The sequence below is a fragment of the Martes martes genome (assembly GCF_963455335.1).
Source record: "Martes martes genome assembly, chromosome: 12".
Lineage (NCBI taxonomy): Eukaryota > Metazoa > Chordata > Mammalia > Carnivora > Mustelidae > Martes > Martes martes.
Window position 1 is genome coordinate 4,269,475 of NC_137900.1, and position 24,510 is coordinate 4,293,984.

At 60.5% G+C, this 24,510-nt stretch overlaps 1 protein-coding gene across 1 annotated transcript in view; it reads right to left on the reverse strand.

Annotated features, from left to right (window-relative positions):
* Positions 1 to 7,889: 7,889 nt before the first annotated feature.
* The window catches only part of FGD3 (FYVE, RhoGEF and PH domain containing 3), a 35,461-nt gene continuing 18,840 nt past the window's right edge, over positions 7,890 to 24,510 (reverse strand). Inside the window, exons 8-18 of the mRNA XM_080820065.1 lie at positions 24,249 to 24,307; positions 21,671 to 21,817; positions 21,176 to 21,268; positions 19,755 to 19,834; positions 18,413 to 18,443; positions 17,526 to 17,633; positions 16,495 to 16,557; positions 12,073 to 12,195; positions 9,604 to 9,747; positions 8,937 to 9,083; positions 7,890 to 8,703 (exon numbers count right to left, since the gene is read on the reverse strand). Of these exons, the coding sequence (XP_080676191.1) occupies positions 8,494 to 8,703; positions 8,937 to 9,083; positions 9,604 to 9,747; positions 12,073 to 12,195; positions 16,495 to 16,557; positions 17,526 to 17,633; positions 18,413 to 18,443; positions 19,755 to 19,834; positions 21,176 to 21,268; positions 21,671 to 21,817; positions 24,249 to 24,307 (1,205 nt within the window). The 3' untranslated portion in view covers positions 7,890 to 8,493. The remainder of the gene's footprint in view (positions 8,704 to 8,936; positions 9,084 to 9,603; positions 9,748 to 12,072; positions 12,196 to 16,494; positions 16,558 to 17,525; positions 17,634 to 18,412; positions 18,444 to 19,754; positions 19,835 to 21,175; positions 21,269 to 21,670; positions 21,818 to 24,248; positions 24,308 to 24,510) is intronic.

Below are 24,510 nucleotides of genomic sequence, written 5' to 3' on the forward strand. Positions count from 1 at the left end.
CCCCATAGGCGGGTGTGATGCCGCGGAGGTCTGCTGGAGCAGACATGCACAAGCAGGTGCACACAGAGGAGACCCCGGGGGGAGGAGTGCATGGTGTCAGTGCTGGAGGGGACACTCCCGTGTCCCCGGAGCTTCCCCGTACTTCTAGACTTCACGGGAATGTGCAGTCCAGGGAATGTGCAGCCTCAGGCTGTCCTGCTGCCATCTACCGGCATGTGGGCAAAGCCCGAGAGCAGAGACCAGGTCATCTCTTGAGCGCCTGCGGTCCTGCCGATGCTGCACGTGGATTTTCCTTCTCTTCAGACCCCTCTCAGCCTGCGTGGATCCAAGTTCACGTGGCCATCCTGGGTTTTGCTGCATTCATATCTCCCTCGTCCCCTGCACCCCATGCTCCTAAGATCACTGGAGACCACCTTGTTCCCAGCTCCTCTGTGGGGCTCAGGGAGGGCTGGGGGATTTTGAGGCTCACCAGCTGGTGAAGGCCAAGGCCCTGATGGTGAGCGCAGGCTGGATCTCAGTGTGGCTACATGCTCACTGGGACCCTTGTACAGTGGACAACCTGCTCAACTGAGCACGGTGATCCTTCACGCAGAGCATGCTGCTGCAGACTTCAGAGGGCTGGACGCTCCCAGGTCCTGTAGGAGGCAGCCACCGCCTCTGTAAGCCAGACTCAAAGGGGTGATTAGGCTGACCAGTCCCTGCTCAGCCCTTCCGGTCTCTCACCTCAACCCATCCCACCATGGAGTGCCACCTGGCTGCTCTTACTGCCAGCCTCCATGATCTCCCAGGTCCACAGGGCCCAGGAGGAAAGCTTTCTGTGACACTGACTTTTCTCCCATCTTACCCAGCACTTTCATACTCAGCACAGGTGCCATCTCCTCCAGGAAGGCCTCCCTGCTGACCAGGGTTGAGCTGGGGAGACCACGAGCAGATTCCACCAGGAGTGTGGGGACCACATGCAGCTCATCTCTGTGGCTGCACGTGCAGCACGGGCCAGGCCCAGGGCAGCCAGTACCAGCAGTCTGCAGAGCCCGTGGAGGATTGCTGGCCCACGTGGGTGATGTTGGGGATGCCTCAAGCAAATCCCCTGTCTGTTCTTTCTCTCCACTCACCTGCTGGACCTCCGGCCCAGGTCATCAATGACCTTGGCCTTTGAAATCGGCAACCTTGAGCTCAGACCTTGGAGCTGCTGGGGTGCTTTGGATAGAAGCCGCCTGTGCCCACCACACCTCCTCAGCCAAGCCCCACAGTGCCTGAGGCTTCCCCTGCGGCCCTTCCTTTTGGTCTTTCATTTTCTGTGATTTGAGGCTGGGATGGGCCCCCGCTGACCCTGGAGAGACTCCCAGGGCTCACCATTGCCAGGAGATGGTAAAGGACGCCCTGGGGCTGCCTCACCTGCAAACCAGCCCATGCAGAGCCACACCCACCTTGTAGGGTGGGCTGGGGGGGGGGGCGTCCACCTGCCCTAGTCACCCCAGGCCAGGCACCAGACAACTAGCCGCCATGCCCAGAGCGCACTGAGATTCCTCAAACAGCCAGTCCTAGGCCTGTTTCCCATGGTTGCCAGCTACCTCCCACAGAACCACAGGACTAGCTCTTGCCATGTTCTCCTCTCTGTCTGCCTCCTGCCAACCCCTCCCGGGGGGCCCCGTGCTGCCCCCACGTGTGCTGTGTGCCCTGGTTTGCTGGCTCCTGGAGCAGGATGGCCCTGAGGGGACGGTCCCCCTGCCACGAGGGAGCTGTGCCACGGGGCTCTCCAGCGGAACAGGAGCGGCCACACAGCACCAACATCACACAGGGTCGCTCTGAGACAAGGACGCAGCGCTCCCCAGTCCTGTCTACGTGAGGTCCCTGGGCAAGTGGTAGGAACACCAGACATTCTCCGTCCTGGGGATCTGAGTGACCGCTGCCCCCTCACCTGGCACGGCTCTTCCCTCCCTTCCTCCCACCTTCTGGGACATGGATGGGCCCATGTCCTAACGAAGCCGCCCTGCCCCCTGACCTCTCCTTAGTCTCCTCATGCCAGCCTGGCCCCCAGCCCCTGACACCCCAGCACAGAGACGCCTGCACTCCCCATGCCATGTGCTGCTCCCGACCACGGCAGCCACCAGCCCCTGGTATGTCCCTGGGGCTCGGGAGAGAGGCCATGCTCCAGTTACCTCCAGACCAGAGTGGCTCCACACCACGCCCTGTGTCAGTGTCCTGAGGCCACTGCAGCAAAGCGCCACAGACTAGCGGGCTCGGGACCGCCGGAGAGCACTCGCCGTTCCTTGTCTGTAGGCTGCGCTGGCGCTGTGCCTGGCTCTGCCCTCCACATTTTGGGCATCTTCTCCCTCTTCCTACAAGGACACCCGTCACAAGGACCTCCTCTTAACTACATCCACAAAGATCTTATTTCTAAATTATGGCACATTCTGATGTTTCGGGTGGATGTGGATTTGGGGGCACATTATTCAACCCACCACACACTGCCCTCTGATCCCCTTAAAAGTCACTTTGGTCTCATGTTCAGAATATATCCGCCCATCCTCCCAGCTCTCAGAGTCTTAACCCATTCCAAAAGGTAGAGGAGAATGGATAGAAGGACAGAGTCGCTGGTCCCAAGCAAGTCTGAAGCCTGGAGGAGAGGCAGCCAGAGACTTCAGGGCCCGAGAATAATCCTTTGTGGCCCGACACTCTGTCCTGCAGGCACATGGCAGTAGCCCTGCTCTCTGGGGCCCTGGGCACCCTGCCAGGGGGTTCATACCACCAGACAAGAACCCCCACAGACTTGGCTTGGGGTCCCCACCTCTGTCCCGGTGCTGGGCTGAGAGGGTGCACCCCCAATTTCTCCAGAAACGGGTTCCCACGGCACCCCCGGTGTCCCTTCAGACCTAATTTAACAATCTGGGCAGGTTCCCTTTTGCCCAACAGCCCCTCCCCCATTGGTCTCCTGCCCGCCCCCCACCCCAGGTTTTACAAGCAGCTTTGTTTGGAAATGTCCTCAGCTAAACATCCAAGTTGTCCCTTCCAGTGTCTCCTTTGCGCTCAACCTGAGAGTGTGGTTCAGGCAGTCTCTGACACACTCAGTTCCCCAGCGCCCTTCCCAGAGGAGCCTTTATCGTCCCTATTTCTACCGAGAAGCTCTTGGAGGACTTTGAGGCACCTCCCATCCCGTGCCCCAATCTCGTCCAGTTCCCAGCTCCTCAGCCACTCCCGCGGCGCAGCGTTTGCCAACACGAAGTCGGGGCTGGATCGCTGGAGAGGAACACATTGCCACAAAGTTGCCAACAGCAGAACTTAAATTCATCAAAACAACAGAAATGTATCCTCTCTTGGTTCAGGAAGCTGAGACTCTGGAGTCAAGGGTGTGGGCAGGGCCACACTCCCTCTGGAGGCAGCGGGGAGGGCCCTCGTGCACCTTCCAACCTTGCTCGCTCTGCCTGTCCAGCTTTCCACCGCCTTCAGGTGCGCCAGGCCACCGAGCTGTCACGTGGCCGTCCCGGAGTGTCCTTCTTCTGCTACAGACCCAGTTATGGGGTTACGGTCTGCTCTATCCTTACTTTAACTGATATCACATTTTGAGGTTCCAGGTGGACATGAATCAACCCAAGACACCTGTGTTGGCTTGCTTCCCTTCTCCCTCTCCGCCTTGTTCTCCCCCCACCGCAGTTTTCCCAGGAGGCCTCCCGAGTAAATTCCTTGCATGCAACTTGTGCGGCAAGATCTGCCACTAAGAGAACCTGACGTGACACAAACCCCTGCTCTGAGCTCCCCGGGACCCCCCAAAGACACAGCCCCCCACTCTGAGCTCCTGGGGACCTGCCGAAGACATGGCCCCCCGCCCCGAGCTCCCTGGGACTCCCCAAAGACACGGACCCTGCACTGAGCTCCTGGGGACTCCCCGAAGACATGCCCTCCCATGTCACTTACCCCTCTCTGGGCAGGGGAGGATGATGGCCCCTTTCTGTGAGGTTTTGGGAGAATGTTGTGGGCTCTGGGCCGAGGACCACGTGCACTTCCTGCTCTGGGGAGCGGGAGTCCTTGGGAATGACCCCATCATTTTTTCTTGAAGAGGGTGGGCTGCTCACCAGTTTCCTGGTGCCCCTTTGGGGGCAGATGTGTTTTGGGGGTGTCATTCACTTCTCCGGGTTTTGACAAGGCACAGGGCAGCAGAGCCCCTGTCGAATGGAGACTCGTATCACAGCAGGCAGTGCTGGCCTTGGCAGGAAAGGGGACCCTTCTGTTCCTCCCAGGGACACTCCCAGCCCGACTTCAGGTGGGGAGACAGAGCCAAAATAGGACACGGTGGAGGAGCAGCGGTGAGCGGGAAAGCTTACTGCGCGTGCTTTATTCTCACACAGCTGCTTCGGGGAAGTCCGAGATGGGTCTGCTCCCCAGTCCTAGTGTGGGCCTCTGTGCCCCCGCACTGTGCAAGGCTGGGGCCACCAGGACCAGCCCTGACCAGGGAAGAGGGAGCTGGTCGGCAGTGCTCCCACCAAGCTGGTCGGCAGTGCTCCCACCAGGGGTGCCAGCCAGGCTGGGAAGGCCTGAGCGCACACAGAGCGAGGGGAGCCTGCAGGCCGCACCAGGGCTGGGTCAGGAGCCTCCATCGGTGCTTTGCACCCACAGGCGGGCACCGAGCCCGGAAGTCCATCCAGCCAGCGGGGCCAGGCCGGGCCGGGCAGGCCTCGGAGCCAGCAGGGTGGAGGCAGCCGGTTTCCCAGGATGGAATGTCCAGAATGTGGGGTGGGCACCCGGCTGCGCCCCACAACATGTCCCGGCCCTGCCCACCTCCTTGGGCCCTCAGTTTCCCCCTCATAAATTGGGAGCAGCGGTAGGCATGAGGCTGTTTGACTAGGGAGCAGATGGCTGCTTCCAGGAAGGCTGGAGCCCCTGGGGTCCTTCAGACTCTCGTGGGGACCACCTGGAACCCTTCAGGACCACAGAGAGCCTCGGGGGGGTCATGGCTGCATCACCTGCGGGAAGATGGAGATGCCAAGCTGACAGGTGGACAGGCCTGGACTGGACGCCTCTGGAGCGCATGTGCTGCCCACAGGCCCCGGCCCCGGTGCACACAGACCTCCTTCGTTCCTGTACCAGGGCGTTGGGTGGGAACCCGGGTGCAGAAAGGTAGAGTCCCACTGGGGGCGGGCATGAGGGTCTCAGGTGCTGTCCTGGGAGGCTTCCATGACACTTTTCTCCCCATGTCAGATATCTGAGGTAACCCCCAGCTAACCCTGCCCACTGGGGAGCCCTGTGAGGGTGGGGGGGTGTCTGAGAGGGATGGGCCTTGGGGGTCCAGGATACAACCAGCCTCAGGTGCCAGCTGGGTCTCCAGGAAGGCTCCATCAGCACGAGCTCATCCTCAGACACACTGCATGCAGCTCTGGGGGAGATGAGCCCACCCTCCTCCCTGCATGCCCAGTGCCAGGACCATCAGACTCCAGGAGAAGGGCCAGACCCTCGAGAAGCTGTGGTGGCCAAAGCTGGAGCTCCCCAAGGCCTGGGATCTGGGCTTGATCCTGCCATGCCCGTGTGTACGCTGCTGTACCCTGGGCGGGGGGAGTGGAGGACAGCAGACCTGCAAGTAGGACCCAAATGCCCCTCCACCAGTGTTCCGGGGCACAGCGGCCCCTCTGGGTCTCAAGGTGCCGGTCTCTGCAATAGACCAGATGTCCCAGGATGAACCGGCTCTGTCCCTGAGACCCAGAGACCCAGAGAGTGCCGGGCCCTTACAATCTCAGGCAGCCAGTGCTCCTCTCTGAGCTTCGGTTTCCCCATCTGTAAAATGAAGATTCCGGACCCAAAGTGCTCAGGGGCCATATGCCAAGAACAGCGTCCCCAAGCCTTCGCCATGGCTACTGGCAGACACTGAGCACCTGTTGTCAGTGCCGCGTCCTGCCCTGGGAGTCCCTGTACTGCACGGGGGCACAGAGGTTCTACAACAGGGCACATACCCGAGCCAACAGTAGAGTGCGTGCAGCAGGGTCTCAAAAAGACCTGCGGGAGGTGGGGAGGAGGCGGGGCCAGGGCTGGGGGGGGCGGGAGGGTGGTGAGGTTGGGGCCTGAGTGCGGCGTGTGGGGGACAAAATGAGGCCAGATGTGTGCAAGGTCCGTCTGCAGGGTGCCGCCTGACACCGGTGTCAGAAATCCAAGTGGCGGCACACGGGAGCTGTGCCCAGTGTACAAACGGGTGGACGAAGAGTGAAGGAATGACCACCAGCCAAGCCCCTCACTCGCTGTGTGACCCAGGGCAAGTGCATTTCCCTCTCTGGGCCTATTTCCGTAAGGCTACGATGCCTCTGAGTTGTAATTCTTCTCAGCAAGTGGCTGGCTCCATCCACTTTCCAAGACCGCGGCGGATGCCAGCAGCACCCGCTCTGGGCCTGGTGAGGACACGTGCTCCGGCGGTGGCGTGGTCAGCAGGCCCCGGAACCCTTGATCGGAGCCTGGGCTCCAAGCACCACGCAGGACCTCTGTGGAGAGGCCCCTGTGCACTCACCTCCCCAGCTCCTGTCCCTTTGTCCTCCACTCTTCCTCCTGTGGAAACCACTCAGGCAGGCCCCTCACTCCTACCACGGCCCCTGGGCAGACCTGCCCAGACCCCAGCCTGGGCTCCCATCCGGCAGGCTTCCCTTCCCTGCTCCTAGGGATTGTCCTTCTGTGTCCGCACCGCAGGGGCTGCTGGGTGGGGAGGAGGAGGAGTGGGAGGACGAGAAAGAAGCCAGTGGAGAAGCCCAGAGCCTCTGCCCTCTGTGGGTGCTCAGGAGAGTGAGCCCAGACCCTGGGCTCCAGGGTGGGCCGTTGGGTTGGGAAGGAGCCCAGGACCTGGGGACACGTGCCCACCGGGGCACACACGGCCACTCACCCTGGAACCTCACGCCCTGCGGGAATCATCCCTTGAAAAGCTAGAAGCGGCAGCGTCAGGCTCGCCCATCACAGGGCTCTTGCTGGAGACCTGCTGGGGACCTGGAACCCTGTCTCCGTCAGCCCCCACTGACTGACCCCACGGCAGCCGGCCGGGCTCATGCACACTCTCAAGTCCACCTCACGGCCCCCACCTCTCAGAGCAATGCCAAAGGAGACGCTGGGGAGACCTGGGGCCAGGCCCTGTGGCCCCCAGCCTGCTCTGCTGGCCCCTCTCGGCCCTGCCCTTGGCCTGTGTGCCCTCCCTGCAGGTCTCCAGGGGACCTGCCCTCCTCTGACCGCTCTGCCAACACCCATGCTGCAGAGGACGTGGCTCCACAGGGAGGAATTCCTTCCTGCACAGCCTCAAAGCCCGGTCCAGAACGGGCAGTGGGGGCATGTCTCCCAGCCCTGCTGTAGCCACAGCCTGTGGGGCCCACGACTGGCCCCGGGCTCTCCCATGGACTGCAGCCGGCTGCGGGGGGCAGCATGCCCACCCCAGGGCTGCCCAGTGAGGGCAGGGCCCCTTTGAGGTCACCATGGAAACCTGTGTATGGGGACCTCAGGCTGCTGGGCAGGAGGACAGGTCCTAGACAGCTCACTAGGGGGCTGGCCAGGAGGACCCCAGGTGGGCACCTGCCGTGGGGGGCCTAGTTCCACACCTGACCCCAGTGGAGTACCCCATACCCAGGGGGTCAGTCCCGGCTGCCCCTGAGGTCTGGAGTTCTGAGACCCATGGGACCTCCTATGACTCAGTCTTCTCAGCTGTCACATGGGAACGTCCCGGACAGGGTGCCCCTGAGAAGAGCCCACTAGGCCTGTGGACAATAGGAGGTGCTCAGTGAGTGCAAAGAGCAGAGGTCAGAGGAGAAGGGACCGGCGAGGGGCCGGCTGGGCGCTTCACTGCCCCCCTCACAGGGGCAGGGCCTGCTCCCCGCAGTCCTCACTGGGCCGTCCCCCGCTCTCCCCTCCTTGGGGCCCCACTCCGAGACTGTGCCCGGCTACTGGCCGCCAGCATTTATTTTCATAGACCAGTATGGCCTGCTGCTGGCCAGGGGACACGGGCACAAATCTCGGCCCCACGTGATGCAGGGCCAGGCCTCTGCTGGGCTCTACAGAGCTTCTCAGGGAGGTCTCGCAGACACGCGCCCAGCGACCACGGCCTCTCCAAAGAGGGAGGCGGGCTGCGGCGGCAGCGCAGGGAGCGGGCAGAACAGGAAGGTGCAGTCCAGGCCAGTCACAGTTCAGCTCGCATGGTCCAGACGGGGCAGGGTGGCGGGGAGGGAAAGCATGGCTACAGACCTCCACCCGGCATCCCTGGGTGCCCCCAGGCCACTCCTTCTGCCTTCCGGAGCTGGGTGCCCCGCACTGCACAGTCGCCTGCACCCTGCTCCAGGCCATGCTGTCACGGCTCTTCATTGACACACGCTGGCCACGTGGGCCTGTTTCCTCTGCTTCAGACAGAGGTCCCTCCAGGGTCGAGTGTCCCATGGCCTGTCCGCCCCCAGCAGACCGAGAGCCCTGCACGCCTGCACATAGCCTCCCAGGTGGGCACAGGCCCTGCTATGGTGGCCATAGAGCTGGGACACTGGGCCGAGGCTCAGCTCACAGGGCCACCAGTCCGGGGTCCCCGCGGGCAGCCGCACTCAGGGCCTCCAGCCACTGCTGCCGCAAGTCCGCTGATGGGGTGCTCAGGTACAAGGACTGCTGGGCCTGCTGTAGCCGCCACACGTGCCTGCTGTCCAGCCTCTCCACAGGGTCCATCACGCTCACTGTGCAGCCAGCAAGGGGGATGGTGCGTGGCGGCCCGCCATCCTGCAGCAAGGGAGAGCTGCATCAGCATCCTGGCCTCTGCCGCCCTAGCCCACAGAACACTCTTTCCCACGGGCAGGCAGCAGAGGGGTGACTCTGAGCAGCCGGGGAAACCAAGGCCCCAGGATCACAGGAGCCTGAGCAGCAGGCCCCCCTGGGCACTGTGGGCCTCAGGCTCCAGGCTGTGAGAACTGGAGCACAACCCCCAGCACAACCGGGGCAGGTGGGGGACACACCTGGCTGTCTCTCTGCAGGTGCAGCACCAGCTCCAAGGGTTCTGACGCCGGGATGGTGGCCCACACCTCGCTCCAGACCATACCGCTGTCCGACACCTGCAGGGAGCTGCAGAGCATGCTGGGCTGGGGGTCCACAGGCACTGGGTTCTGGAGACATGAAGGGTGGGTCAGAGGCAGGCTTGCTGCAGGGGTCACCCTCATGGGGAGGGGGAAGGCCTTGCCTCCTGGGAACATGCTGGACAAGGGCCTGGGCCCGCCTGACCCACCCCCACGTTCACCACAAGGGCCTCTGTGTATCAGGCTGGACCCTCCAGGGGACTGAGACTATGAGTGGCGTTGGACCAGAAATAAAGAAAAAATGGAAGAGTTGGAACCAGGGTGAGGCTCATGAGAAAGGGCCGTGTGTGGTTCACTGGAACACATGCACAGTGCACCACGCATGTGCATGCATGCCACGAACATGCGCACCATGCACCTAGCATGTGCATGCACACCACAAACACGCATACTATGTGCACGCACATGGCAAACACACACACCACGCACCTAGCATGTGCACACACACACATACAATCTGTCCTGGCACAAGCCAACAGCTGTGAGTACTGCAGAGGCTACTGGGGACAGGGGCTTCCGTCACAAGGCTCCCAGCATCGGGCCTGCCCACCTCTGTGCTGTGCTTGGGCTCCTCGGGTGCCGCCTCGGGGCTGGGGCTCTCAGGTACCGCCTGCTGTGTCAGGAAACACTCTCGGCAGACGCGGCTCTGCCTGCCATTCTCGGCCTTGAACTCGGAGCACTTCCCACAGATGACCTACAAGGCAGAGGGCAACTGTGACCCCGCCCCCCGGGGACAGAATTCTGTCCAGGAAGAGGCTGGAGAGGCTGCAGGGCCAGGAGGGACACCACATGTGGAGGGGAAGGGCTTCTCCGCAGGAGCCTCATCAGAGGGTAAAGACCCCAGTGCTGGCCCCATGGGCCATCCAGGACTTGCCTCCTCTCCTGGAGGGTCCTGCAGTCTGTGCACAGAAAGAAAACTGGGAAGAGGCACCAGGCACATGGAATGATGCTCAGCATCACTAACCACCAGGGAAATGCAAACCCAATCCACAGTGAGGTATCAGATATTGCCTCACGCCTATCAGGATGGCTAGTACCCCAAACACAGGCAATCAGCATTGGTGAGGATGTTGGTAAGGACGTGGAGGAACTGACCCCTTATGCATCATTTGTGTGAATGCAAGATGGTAGAGCTGCTGTGAAAGATGGATATCCAGTCTCCAAAAACACTGAAAACAGAGTTACCCTAAGACTTGGCAATTTCCATGATTTCTATTTTTATGGATGGTTGGATTAGTGAGTAGATGGATGAAGACCCGCCCATCCACCCATCCATCTATCACCCATCCATCCAACCATCCATACACCCATCCACCTATCCATCCACCTATCCATCCATCCATCCATCCATCCATTCACCCACCCATCCACCTATCCATCCACCTATCCATCCATCCATCCATCCATCCACCCATCCACCCACCTATCCATCCATCCATCCACCCATCCACCTATGCATCCACTTATCCTTCATCCATCCATCCATCCATCCACCCTCCCATCCACCCATCCATCCATCCATCCATCCATCCATCCATCCACCCTCCCATCCATCTATCCATCCATCCATCCATCCATCCACCCATCCACCCACCTATCCATCTATCCATCCACCCATCCACCTTTGCATCCACTTATCCTTCATCCATCCATCCATCCATCCAACCATCCACCTATCCATCCATCCATCCATCCATCCACCCATCCACCCACCTATCCATCCATCCATCCACCCATCCACCTATGCATCCACTTATCCTTCATCCATCCATCCATCCATCCACCCTCCCATCCACCCATCCATCCATCCATCCATCCATCCATCCATCCACCCTCCCATCCATCTATCCATCCATCCATCCATCCATCCACCCATCCACCCACCTATCCATCTATCCATCCACCCATCCACCTTTGCATCCACTTATCCTTCATCCATCCATCCATCCATCCATCCATCCACCCTCCCATCCACCCACCCATCCATCCATCCATCCATCCACCCACCCATCCATCCATCCATCCATCCATCCATCCATCCATCCACCCACCCTCCCATCCACCCACCCATCCATCCATCCATCCATCCACCCACCCATCCATCCATCCACCCATCCACCTATCCATCCACCCATCCACCCACCTGTCCCCCCCATTCATCCTCTACCCACCCACCCTCTACCCACCATCCATTCACCTCCCCATCCATTCACCTAGCCACTTACCTATCCATCCACCTATCTATCCACTGGCCCATCCATCCATCCATCCATCCATCCATCTATCCATCCTTCATCTATCCACTACTCACACACCCATCCATTTTCCATCTATCTATTCATTTGAGGACTCATCCTTTTATCTCTCCTTCCCCCAGTGTCTCAAGGCTTCATGCAAGGGCATGACAATGAACACCACACCTGGCACAGTCTGCTGGTGCTCTTTGGAAAACCAGCTCTAAGACAGCTCCATGCTAAAACCCACCTGCTAACATAAATTCCTTTTTAATAACTTAAGCTAGAAATATTTAAATCAACAATAGTCCTTTGATGAGGAATAATCTTCCCTTTCAATATCAAGTTCAGAAGCCCATCCCCAAGAGAAAGAAAAGGGTTCTGGGGGGCTCTGTGAGGAGAAATAGAGATGATAATCACTTGGGGTACCAGTTGAAGGTAGCCTCACATCCCCCAGGCCCACTCAACCTTCACCACCCTTGGAGCACCTGGACCAAAGTAGCAGGAGGCAGCTCCCCCAACGGCTGCACCCCACCCCTCCCCAGGCCCTCTCCCTCCTCCCAGGCATGGCATCCCTCACCTCCCCTTCAACCCAGGCCACCCAGCGCTGAGCTCTGTGGTTCTGAATCTGGTCCTTTCTCAACCACAGCCCTGTTGGTCAGACACCAGAGCTGACCAGAGGAAGGAGGTTAGTGTTGACTTCAGACGGGACATCGCCTCTCCGCTCCGGGGTGCCAGGCCTCGCCCGTGGTCGAGGGGACCCGGCACTGAGCGCCCGCACTCACCGCGCCACACAGCTTGCACCGATGCTTCCTCTTGGTGATGGAGTTGAAGGTCTCCCCACAGCTTCTGCAGCCCTGCTTCTCCTTGTCGCGCCTGGTCTTACCAGACCCCCTCCTGGGCTCAGGCTGCGGGAGGCAAGTGTGCAGGGGCCACTCCGTGAGCACATGGACAGCACGTGCACAGAGCAAAACGCAGAAGGGAACGAAGCTGGGGCGTCGTAGCCTCAGCCCTCACCCAGCCCTGCTCCCCAGGCTGCCCTGTGGTCACCAGCATGCATGCGGAGGTTCTAAGTGGGTCTGGAACTCTGCCCAGACCGACCTGGTAGGTCTGAAAAGATGGGGCCCAGAGCCCATGCTGGAGAAGGTCTGCCCTGCAGCCCAGGCGGGGCAGTGTCTGCGCCCGGGCCAGAGGCACCGAGGCTCAGGGGCTGCCTTGGGCCGGCCTGAGCACTCAAGGGCAGGGTTGGGCTGTGCTCTCTTTCCCCTCCGCCAAGCTGTCTGGTCCTCCCACCCGGGAGCTGACAAGGGGAATGACAGGAAGTCAGGAAACAACATGGTTTGTGTTCACAGAGCTTAAACAAGCTTTAGGACAAGTCATGAGGACACCGTGAATGCCTTTCCACACGTTGGGCCAGGTGGGCCGGAACCTCAGAGCCCTCGCAGAGAGGGGGGCCGGGTGGGAGGGCAAAGCGGGGGCTCACTTTCCTCCCCTCCTTAGTCTTTACAAACAGGCACTTATTTCCCTCTTTGTCAAACTATTGATTTCACTCTGATGCTGTCCCAAACTAAGGGAGCGGCCCCCTGCATGCAAGGTGGAGGCCAGGCCACAAGTGGGACGCGGTTTAAAGCTGCCCCTGGCGCGGCTCAGGGAGAAGGACCCAACTGCAGAGCGGCTCCCTGCAGAGAGCGGACTTTCTGCACAAAGGGGTTGGAAGAGCAAAGAGAGGAGACGGGGAGGCACAGCCAGACGCTCCTGTTGGCCGGCTGGGCGGGGGACCCTCCTAGCGGGCGGCTCACCAAGAATATCTCAGAAAAGAGGAAGAAACACGGTAAACAAGTAGAAAGCAGACGGTCCCCCTACCCCCTCGCCGCCACCCAGTGGCTCCCGGGACAACAGTGTGGGAGCGGGGGTGGGTGGGTGGCTGTGTGCTCTGCTCCCGGCCCCACTCCTGTCCAGGACCCCAGCGCCACGGAGGCAAGGGCTTTCACACGAGCAGGGGGCAGGCAGGAGCAGGTACAGCATGAGGCTTTGGTGGGGGCTCAGCAGAGTGGCCAGCCAATCCTCAGTTTCCCCATCTGGGAAGGAGTTGTACAAGGTGGGGACCAGCCCCCACGCCCTGCCCTTCATTAGCCATGAGACCACGGACGATGGTCTCCTTCCTGAGCCTCAGTGTCCCCATCTGTACAGTGGGGTTAGCAACGGTTCCTGAGGCCCCTCATAGCATATGGATCCCAACTGACTTGGCCAGTTTCCCCTTATGTTCCCACTTCTCTCCACCCCACTCGGGGATCCTCTCCCAGAGACCATCTCAGGACTGCTCAGGGCCAGACATGGGAGGGGAGCCACCTGGGGCCCGGCATGCAGGGCAGGGAAGGAGAGACCAGGGGAACATGGCCGTCCCTGAGGTCTGCCGTGTCCCAGCAGCCCTCCCCCATCCCTCAGGGGGGTCCCACTGTCCCTGTCTTACCGGTGAGGACCCCAAGGGGTTGGGAGGTGGGAGTGGTCGACAGCAGGGCAGCTTGAGCCACAAGTCACTGACACCAGACGGCCATGGGGGCGTCCCGGGGGGACAGAGGCATGGATGGGGGCCAGAGGAGGGGGCTGGCCCAGGACGGATGGAGGAGGTGGCTGCAGTGGGGCTGGGGTGTGAGGCCAAGGTCACCAGCTGCAGGCCAGTGGGACGGAGGGCCTTTCTGCAGCAGGGGGTGCTCAGGCCTTCTGCTTGGATGCCGGGACACGGAAAGGGCCGGGCCAAGTCCTCAGGCAGGTACAGAACCGGGGTATCTGCGAGTCTCCGCCCAAAGCACCCAACATGCTGGGGCGCGGGTGGTGGTCTCTGCCCAGGGCAGACTCTGACTCACTCGGGTATTTCTGGCTCCACAGCACAGAAGGAGGAGGAACATTTAGGTAAGAATTGGGCCCCAAAGACGGCTTGACAACCGGCCTCTGATGGCACCTCCCAGCTGGCCCTGGGTCCTGCAGACTGTGGACACAGGCCCTGCCTGGCCCCTCTGCTCCCTGTGGGCAGCTCCGTCCGGGACCCCAGAGCATGGGCTCGGGGCGGAAGGGCAGCACTAGCTTTGTGCACCCTAAGATCGTGGCCGGGTGTTGGGCAGGACCTGGCTCGGCCTCTGGGAGGGGTGCCCATGTCCCCCTGCAAGCCTGAGCCCCAGAATGCCTCTCTGTGAAGAGCTACATGACTTCTGCAGAACACAAAAAGCTTTAGCCACCTTGTGAAACTTCCTGGCCTGGGCTGAGCTCCTCTTAGGAAAGGGGTGCTTGCAGAACCGTCTGTTTGAGGACACCAGGGCTCAGGGAAGGAGACCAGCAGCCACACGGGGATTTACCTTCCTCTCTAAGTGTGCTAAGAAAAGGCTTAAATCTGCAGCAAGAATCAGTCTTTTGGTGTCAGAATGAAAACTCATTTTTGAGCACCTTCCACTAAAGCACACTGAGCAGGTCTCAGTTAGACCCCAAAGAGCCAGACCTTTACCCACACTGAGCTACCCCACATCCACTAACATCTCTGTTCACAGGACACACTGGTGAGAAAAGCATGGGGTCACTGTCTGTTACTGTGTTTGTGCGTTGTGGGCTCTGGGCAGGTGCAAAGACCCTGGGGCAGGGTGGAGTAAGAGGAGACAGGGCCAGGAGGGTGAGGAAGCCCCTTGGGGGTTCATGGGCTGTGACAAGACCATCCCTCTCTCACTGTCCGTGCCACTTCCATGCTGCTGGCCTCAATGACACTAACTACTGGGAACCGTATTCTGTTCCCCAGAGCCATGAGGCAGCTGCACCGCTTGAATAAGGGGGAGTTCCTCCTGTCCTTTGGCCCCTACACCCACCATGTCCCCCAAATGCTCCACCTTTCCCTTAAAGCTTCTCAAGGTGTTCCCAGTGCCCGGCAGCCCGAGGACCTAGGTTGGGGGCCCAGGTTCTGCTCTAGTATGGAGTGGGCACTGTGGTGTCTGGGTGCACCTGACCCAGGCCTCCCAGCGTGGGCCAAGGCGGGAGACGAATGTATGCTTACTAAAAATCCAGCTCATGTTGGGAACCCTGCTCCCTGAGGCCAAGGAGACAATGGCCACCCCCCCCGAGAGCTACTTCCAGGGCCCCCTTCCCAATGCAGCGTTTGGAGCAGAGGCTAGGCCTGCTCTGTCCATCAAACCTCTGTCTAAAGTGGGGCTGCCCAGAACAACGACCAACCCACAAGGGCAGCACAACCTCACTGGGCGAGCTCTGGGCCTCAACATTGAATTCAGGAGACTCACTAGCAGTTCCAGGCAGATGGAGGGGCAGCACCCACGGGGGGACGGGGGCCTGGGAGGTGAGTGTGTGGGAGAGGGAGGAAGAGGCTGGCAGATCAGAGAGAATGGGGGACTCAGGAGCAAAGCCCTGTCTAGGGCTCACGCCGGGGCTCGGGCAGACAGGCGGAGCGTGGCCTCCAGCCCTTCCCTGCCACGCCTGTCCAGGAGCGTCCCCTGGCAGCTTGCAGGGGCCACACTCCCCTGGTGTCTTGGGGCACAGCTGTCAGCAGGGCTCACAACTGGTGGGCCAGTTAATAACCGTGCTCCCCTGCACTGGACGTCCGGACAGGCCAGGCACCCAACACCCTCCCACTAATCCCCACGCAGCTGGCAGAGAGGAGGGGCTCCAGCATGTCCACAGCCTGCCCCTGCTGGGGGGATGTGGACATAGGCTGCCCAGCCCCCTCCCTGCCTGCACCGTCCAGGTAGAGAGAAGGTGAGCAGGCGTGGAGGGGGGTCTTGGGCACCACTGCCTTCCTGGGCCTACAGCAAGGACCTCCCTCCATCCTCCTGGGGCCCCGGCTCCCAGGGCCAGGGGCTGACCATCCCTCTTTGGATGGCCGAACGGCCTAAGGATCAGACACCACCACCTTAAGTCGTTTTAACCACGTACTTTCCACACAAGGTAAAGAGCACAGTGCCGTGACCACCCAACTGACCTAATGGATGCGGGGGTCCCAGCAGGCACCCCCAGCCCTCTCCCAACCCAGCCAGAGACTATCACTGTGGGGACTCAGCTCACATGGGGGTGGTTCACCCATGGACCTCGCCCCGGAGGGCTCCCTGGTCTGACTTCCACCCTGGAGGGCTCCCTGGTCTGACCCCCACCCTGGAGAGCTCCCTGGCTGACCTCGCCCTCTACCTCCTGCCCCTGCCAAAGCTGGGGGGGTCACTCACCCCTGCTGTACCCCCTCCACCGCTGGCTGCCACTGCCGGCCCCTCTGAGCTGGAGCCCACCACCTGGAGGGAACAGAGACAACCAGCATGAGCGAGGATCCCTGGCCACGTGCGGACACCAGCGCAGCACTGACCACTGACAGCACCCCCAGCCCTTCCATTTGGCCACAGGGTCAGTGTTCGCTGGAACTTTGGGGACGCACTCCTCCCTGGGCCAGTGTGGGACGCCCCTGGAGCCTGCAGCACACACACCCCCCCCCCGCCACCGTGCCGTCGTGCCACCCGCAGGAAGCGGCCCCTGGGTTCCACCTCCACCCTCAGGCCTTCCAGGGCACTCGTGGCTCCTCGGGCACTGCTGTAACCACAGACATAGTTCTGAGTCCACGAGGCCTCTGTTCAAAGAAGCCTGGGAGAGATGCAAAGTTTTCTTCTAAAATATATTTAGACAGCAAGATAAATTGATGCAAACGCTGAGTGGCCGATAAGGCCGTGAGGAGGGTGCCAGGCCTGGTGCTGGGGACATGGGACTGCTGGGCTGGGCTGGGCCGGGCCGGGCATCCTTGGTTTTAAGAGCACCTCTGGCAGGAGGTGGGCGTGAGGACCCTCACTCTGAAGGCGGGGCGGTTGGGCCTGCAGGAGGGGGCTCTGGCCCCCATCGGACTCCCAGTGGGCAGCTGCAGCTGACTTCCCCCAACTGGCCCTGGGCAGGGCCCCTGCCTCCTGGCTCCCCTTGGCCCCGGGGTGGCTCTGTATGGGGTTAATGAGCTGCCCGCATTGATAAGATCCCAGCCCCACCTCACACGCGGCTTCACGCAGGCCCATTCTTCCCGCCTGCCCCTCGTGAGGCCTGGCCCCCATGCTGGTGCTCAGCAAAGGACAGGCAGGGAGCGATGCCTGCCTGCCAGTCACCGGCCCTTGGCACAGGGAGCGTATGGGGACCAGCTTCCCTCGGAGATGCCAGCCCTTCCTCAAGGGGCCTGGGGCACACCCCCTCCAGGTCCCTCCCTCGTCCCTAGGACACTGGTGCTCACAGGGGAATCTGGAGAGAGGGATGGGTCCTCCTCTTGGCCGAAGGAGCCGCTGAAGGCCTTGAAGGTCTGGCTGTTCTGCTTGTGCCTCTCGATGGTGGCCTCAATGACCTGAGACAAAAACCAGAGAACGAGAGCCCTCAGCAAGCTCGTCCTAGAGGACAGGACCCAGCACACCTCTGTCCCCCCAGATAGGTCCTGTGATCACGCATGTCCCCGACTGACCGGACACAAGTCCCAGGCCCTCCCTGCACACGGCTGGTGCCTCCCACAGCGTTCCAAGCTGCTGCAGATGCTTCCCGGACACTCCACGTGGATTGGCAGACACGGTTCTGCTTCCTGCATTGGCATGTCCCCCCTCACATCTGTTTGAATTTCCTTCTTCCCTCCTTGCCCACCTTTCTATCCTATGAATTCTAGAAGCTTTGGCTTTGGTCTCTGTACCCTGTGTCCTACGAGCCAAGTCTGCTCTGGCTGCCCCAGGACACTGACCAGCTCCCTGCCTGGCTGACCACCCTCAGGCCCCCACCCTCTAAGGCCAACTGCTCATCCCACGTAACCTGCTGCTCTGCTGGCTGGCGGTGGGGAGAGGGTGAGGGTCCCTTTGGGCCCCCCAGACGGTGCAGATCCACACCCTGGGTGAGGGCCCCCCACCTGCCTGCCTCCAGCCCTTCGCACCGGCATATTTACTGCAGCTAAGCAACTGAACGGACTGACAGGCTGGCAGCATCTGAAGGGACTTAGTGAGGGTACTTCATCAGAGGGACGGACGGACGGACGGACGAAGCCTGGGGAGTCACAGGGCCGTTCCATCCCTTGTTTCAGCATTAAATGGCCATACTGTGCAAGAATTTGGTCACCTGATTACTTTAAAATTTTAGGAGCTTCACCTGAATCCACTCTTTTTTCTCCTCTTCTGTCCTACAAAAACAAACACAGTATCTTATTAACCTGGCCTTAAACACTATTAACCTCCACACTCCTCTCAACCCTGGGGCACACAGCTGAGCTGCTCACAGCCTCTAAGTGCAGCTCAAGGCCTGGAAGACAGTCCTTGAGTGCCTGGTACACTGTGGGCAGGCAGGGTCAGATGCAACGGGGGAGGGGGGCAGGTGTGGAGTCAAGAGTGTCCAGGTGGGTCAGGTGTGATCAGATGAGGCAGGTGTGACCAGGTGGGGCAGCTCTGGAGTCAAGTATGATCAGGTGGGTCAGGTGTGATCAGGTGAGGCAGGTGTGGAGTCAAGTGTGTCCAGGTGGGGTCAGGTGTGATCAGGTGGGGCAGGTGTGGAGTCAAGTGTGTCCAGGTGGGTCAGGTGTGATCAGGTGAGGCAGGTGTGGAGTCAAGTGTGTCCAGGTGGGTCAGGTGTGATCAGGTGAGGCAGGTGTGGAGTCAAGTGTGTCCAGGTGGGTCAGGTGTGATCAGGTGGGACAGGTGTGGAGTCAGGTATGGCTAGGGGAGTCAGGTGTGTTCAGGTATATCCAGGCAGGGTCAGGTGTGGTCAGGAGCAGCCTGCAGGCCCCTCTGCAAGGGATGTAAATCAACACCTCCTGGGACCACAACAGGTACTTACAAAGATCTCCCATCGCTGGAGGAAATGAGAGATGGGATCTCCCACGCACTCCCCCCAGTGAGAGCACAAGCCTGGCCCCAATCACTGGGGGGTGGGACAATGGCCCCCAAAACTTTAAACAGATGTGCTACCCTTTGATCAGCAGCTCCTCACTAAACTTTCTGATGGACAGAAGGACAAATATGCCCTAAACAGGCATGAGGATGCTGAGTGCAGCACCTTTGCCACGGCAACCCGTAAGGAGCCCGGGTGCCCGGGAGCAGGAACGGGTCGGGCGATCGTGATGGAGAATTACACTGCTTCTGGAAACGAGGCTCGGATATGGGATGATGTCTGGCAAATTAAGTGAAAAAAGCAAGAAGCAGAATGGGCTATACAGTAAATAGCTGTGAGTGATTTGAAAACTTGGGACACGTTCGTGCACACAGAAGCCTGGGAAAGACTCCTCAGAGGTGACTGAGAACGTCTGCTGGGTGGGGGGAGAAGGCGGCCAAGGCTCAGTTTTCAGAGACTTCCCTTCGGAACTATTACATTTTAAACCACAAATCAGCGAATAAGACGAACCCAAACCAACATATCACAAGGTTATCCTGTTTAGAAAAAGGAGCCAACAGCTGAAGTGCTGAGTCACAACAGCCGGTGCTGGGACGGCCACCCATACCGAGTCTGCAGCTCCAGGCACCGTCTCCTTCCCGTTATGATGAACGTGCGCGCCGCATTTGGCTTGACGATATCCTGCACCTAGAGGCCAAGGGCCAAGGACATAACGAAACAACCGGTTGCTTAGCGGGCCCGGAGGGGCAGCCCTGTGCTCTCAGACACAGAGGTCTTTGTTGAGGAGTGGGCACAGGCGACCCAGTGGGCGGGACACTGAGGGAACTGGTCCATGAAGGAGGGCTAGGACCTCTCATCCTCTGCACTTGGAATGGTGCCGGCCAAACCCTCCCACCTGCCGGGCTTCCCAGCAAGTCAGCCGCCAGCCCCAGACCAACGGAAGCTTCCCCACCGCGGCACCTGAAGGCCCCTGAGAGAGGAATGGGAATCTTAAAAGGGCCACGAGGCTCTCTACCGCTCTGCGGGGGTCTCCGATCCACCAGCCCCTATGGTGGGAAGCCACCCCTCATCCCTGATACCCCACCCCCAAGAGACTGCTGGATGTGGCCCTCAGGCCCCCCACTCTCAGCACCACAGCCTGGCTGTAGGGAGAAGCGGGCCCAGCCAGAATCTGATACCAGGCCTCAAAGCAGGAATTTCCCAAATGCCCCAAAGTTGAGGGTTTCTGTGTTAGCACATTTAGTTTCCCACCCACCACTAATTTCTTACATAAAACACCTATGAGAATCATTTCTTCTAACTATGAAAAAAATTTTTTTTCTGTAGTTTTTAATTTTAATGATGTTTCTTGAGCTGCGGCTCAAAGAATTTCAAAATAAGAAATATTTTTTCTTGTATCCCTAGGGCACACCTTCACATGTGAATACTGAGTACTTGCTCCAGTCGGTATTTGTGGAGTGGGGGTTAACTCAGAGCCCTCCCCACAGGAGGCAGGGGCAGAGTCCTGCTCTGTGGCCCCCACGCAGGAGACGTGGAGAGGCTGAGGCCGTAAGGGGCGGCAAGGACGACACGTCGTCCCAACCCTGAGCCTGCAGAACATCATCTGGACTCCAAGCCTCTGCGGGAGAGGACGGTGCATGGGACCAGGGGACCAGGGATTGGGCAGGGAGGGCACCCCGTTCACTTTCACCCCAAGCTTCACCTTCGGGTCTGTAAATGAGGCTCTGAGCACCAACCTCACAGGGACGGAGGTTGGCCCAGGCCTTCATCCTGTACACACAGGGCAGCAGTGCCGGGGGGGGGGGGGGGGGTGTAAGCCAAGTACGGGAACAGGATCCATGCACAACGCCAGGCTGAGTGGCACTCAGAAATGCTCAGGCCACACGTGGGTCACAGACAGAGACGAAGCTTGAAAAGTGGGCAGCAGGCCAGGTGCACAGTGGTGACCCTCCAGCGGCCAGAGCTCAGTGTCCCCACCTTGTCCAGCGCTCTGCCAGGGGAGCAGGTGAGAGGGCGGGGCTTACCCACCTGGAGGCCCGAAATGTCCATCTTCTCCCGGACACTGAACTTCTGGCCCATGAGCCGCAGTTTGGGCACACAGTAAAGGATCATGCTGTTGAACTGCAATCGAGACAGGTACAGGGTGAGGGGTGTCACCCCAGCAAAGGAGGCTCGACAGTGAGGAGGCGGGGAGGCGTGGCTCTGCAGGGAGGCTGGGCAGGGCGTGGCTCCATGGCGAAGGGGCGTGGCTGTCGTGGTGAAGGTGCGTGACAGACAGGAATGGGCGTGGCTCTGGTGAAGGGCGTGGAGGGCAAGGGCGGGGCTCCCCCGGTGACGGAGCTTGGCAGACAGGACTGGGCGTGGCTCTGGTGAAGCGGGTGGTGGACACGGGCGTGGCAGACGGGGCTGAGCGCGGCTCTTGGGCGAGGGGCGTGGCGCCGTGCTAAAGGGGCGTGGTGGGGCGTGGTTCTGGCAGCGCAGGATCGGGGCCCTGGGGCGGGGCGGGGCGGGGCGGGGCCTGACCAGGAAGAGGTGGCGGTCTTGCGCTGTGCCGTTCTTGGCCGACAGCTTCTGGATCGGACCCTCCTTGATCAGCTCGTTGGCGGGGTTGACGATGTCCTCCTCCCCACCCAGTCGCTCGTACACCTCCAGGAGCTTGTGCATTTTCTCCTGTGCGAGACGCAGGGCTCAGGCCCGCGGCGGCCGCAGGGGGACCCCGGGGTGAGGGGAGCCCGCCCTGCAAGCATGGCCCGGAATCAGGGAACCAAGACCGGGCAACGAGCCTCCTGATAACGGGATGGGCCGGGAGATGCGGGGTGACGCCGAGGCCGGGCAGTGAGGGATGGACCCATGTTTGCCCGCAGAGAACCGCTACCACCACTGCTGTGGGCCAGGCTATGCCCACACACAAGGCAGGTATCAGCTCATTTAGTTCCCCCATTACCCCAGGAGGTAGGGGCCATTTTATCCCCTATTTACGGACCAGGAAACTGGGCTATGAACAAGCCCAGTGAGCTGCTAGAGAACCAGGATGGCCCTTCTACGGTCAGAGGAGATATTTCAGGCTGCTGCTACTCTTGACCCTGAGTCATCACTGCCTGTGGTGACCCTGCCTGGTTTCCTGTTCCACACTTAGACCATGAGGCCCAGTGCCCTCAAGACACCAGACCTTTACCAGTCTACAGGTCCTCTCCCTCTGGCCTCAAGACTGGCTGGGTGGTCAGCGGCCAACCAGTGCCCCTGGGATGTGACAGGAAAGGGGTGTCAGCCTGTGGCCCCAGCTCTGAGCCCAGAAGCCATGGTCCCTGACCAGTTGCTACCAGCCCCCCGAGGAAAGAATGCAGCGGAAGGCAGAGCTGGGCTTGCCGTAACATCAGTCTGTGTCAAAGAGCCTGGACCTGTTATGCCACAGCGGCTGCTGCCCTCACACCTGGCCAGTCTCGGCCTGCACAGCCTGCAAGCAGGCTGGTTTGGCTAGCCCTTTCACCTCTAGTCAAGACACAGGTGGTCGATGTGCGTGTGGGGCCAGAAAGGGAAGTTGGCATGGAGAGTAAGCAGAAACAGGCAGGGCAGGGCCAAAGGGCCTTGCATGTACTGGGGGGCCAGGTGTGCACCCAGCCTGGACTAGGGGAACATGCACCTGCCATGTACTGGGGGGCCGGATGTGCACAGGGGACAGCTGGTATCACCTTGGAAGCAATAGCAGGCCAGAGGATTCTAAATACAGAGCAACAAGACAGGTTCCCCATAGGAAGCTCTGCGGTGGCAAAGTGTGGATCAGAAACTGAGTAGGCGGCAGGTGGGGAGGCTGGGAGAAGCCTGGGCAGTGGTCCAGGTTGAGGGGGGTAGGGACCAGCGGGAGTGTGAAGAGGCTCCTACAAGCACACACTGATCACTCCCTAAGGCCATGGCCTGGGGTAAGACCCAGACCCAATGCCAGAGCCCCCCCACCTATCACACCTGGTGGGCAGAGGCCTCAGCAGCCCGGGAGAGAGAACCACTACAGGTGTGCTGCAGGAGTCCGCCCAGAGGGGAGCCCTCAGGCCTTGTCCGCACCCCTCAGAGAAGAAACCCATGGGGGCTCCCCGAAACATCCATAGGCCCCATGACAGCTCATGACCGCAGAGCTCTGAGAAGCACGTCTTTCGCCTCCACCAGATTTAGTCGTGGGGAGGTGGAAAGGGACATTTGACAGGACCTAAAGTAAAACATGACCTGTTTGGGTTGCAGTGGATACCCCACCATGGGCCTAATCTCTGGATGGTCTGTCCCAGGGCCCCAGAGCAAACCTGGGGACAGGCACCTAAGGAGGACATAGCACTGGACCGCACATAGCAACGGCCATGCTAAAAGAAGTCGCTGCCTCTCACTTCTCATGACTGAGAGACGTGGGGTCAAACAGATATTTCACCTTTTTTTCCTCTCAAAAAACAGCAGTGCCTGTGTGAAAATAAACAGATCTCAGGATTGGGAGACACAGGGGTGGGTGGGGACTGTGGCGGCCTGGAGAAGAAGGGCTGAAGGCACAGGCTGTGGGGTGGGACTTACAGGGTTTCTCAGAAAAGCCAGGAGTCTGGATTCTCCTGATCTGTAGTCCCGGGCAAGGACTTAGAAATTCTGCCAAGGCACTGTGCAGGCCACACAAGGGACAGGGCCACCTGCAGAGAACTCCCTGATCCACAGACCATGGGCTTTGGAGGTGTTACAACAACAGGGGGACAACAACAGGGGACAGTGTCCCCTCCACCTCTGCGCTGTGTCCTGGGGTGGGGCCCTCGGGAGGTGAAGCTTAGACGAGGTCATGGTCTTGGGGGTGGGCGCCCCATGATGGGGTCACAACCCTGACGAGACACCAGACAACACGCTCTGCCTGCTCAAAAGCCAGGGACAGAAGCTGCTGGCACCCAGCTGCGAGATACACAGTGTGGCCCGAGTCTGTCTATGGGATTTTGTTACAGCGGCTGGTGGAGAGACAGGCACCGCTGAGACGGAGCCATAGAGCTAGGCACCGCAGGCCTGTCTGTCGTGTGACGGAGCCCCAGCCCACGAGGGTGTGCCTGCTGTGGGGCCCTCGGGCATCCTCCACGAGCTCCGCACTCACCATTTTCCGAATGGCAGCGTTGGAGTGGTTGGCAGCGGTGGAGATGAGCTCCAAGGACCCTGCAGGAGGCAGACGCAGAGTCAGGCTGCGGGGTGCCTGCCGCCTCGCCAGGGGCTGCCCTGCTCCCACCCTTCCCTGTGGGTGTCGAGGCTGCTCAGGAGGCCCGGCCTGGGTTGGGCCCTGCGGACACACTCTGTTTGGTGAGGGGGTCTTCTGGGGCTGGCATCCCACTCCCCAAGCCGCCCCCAGCCCCGTGAGGCCC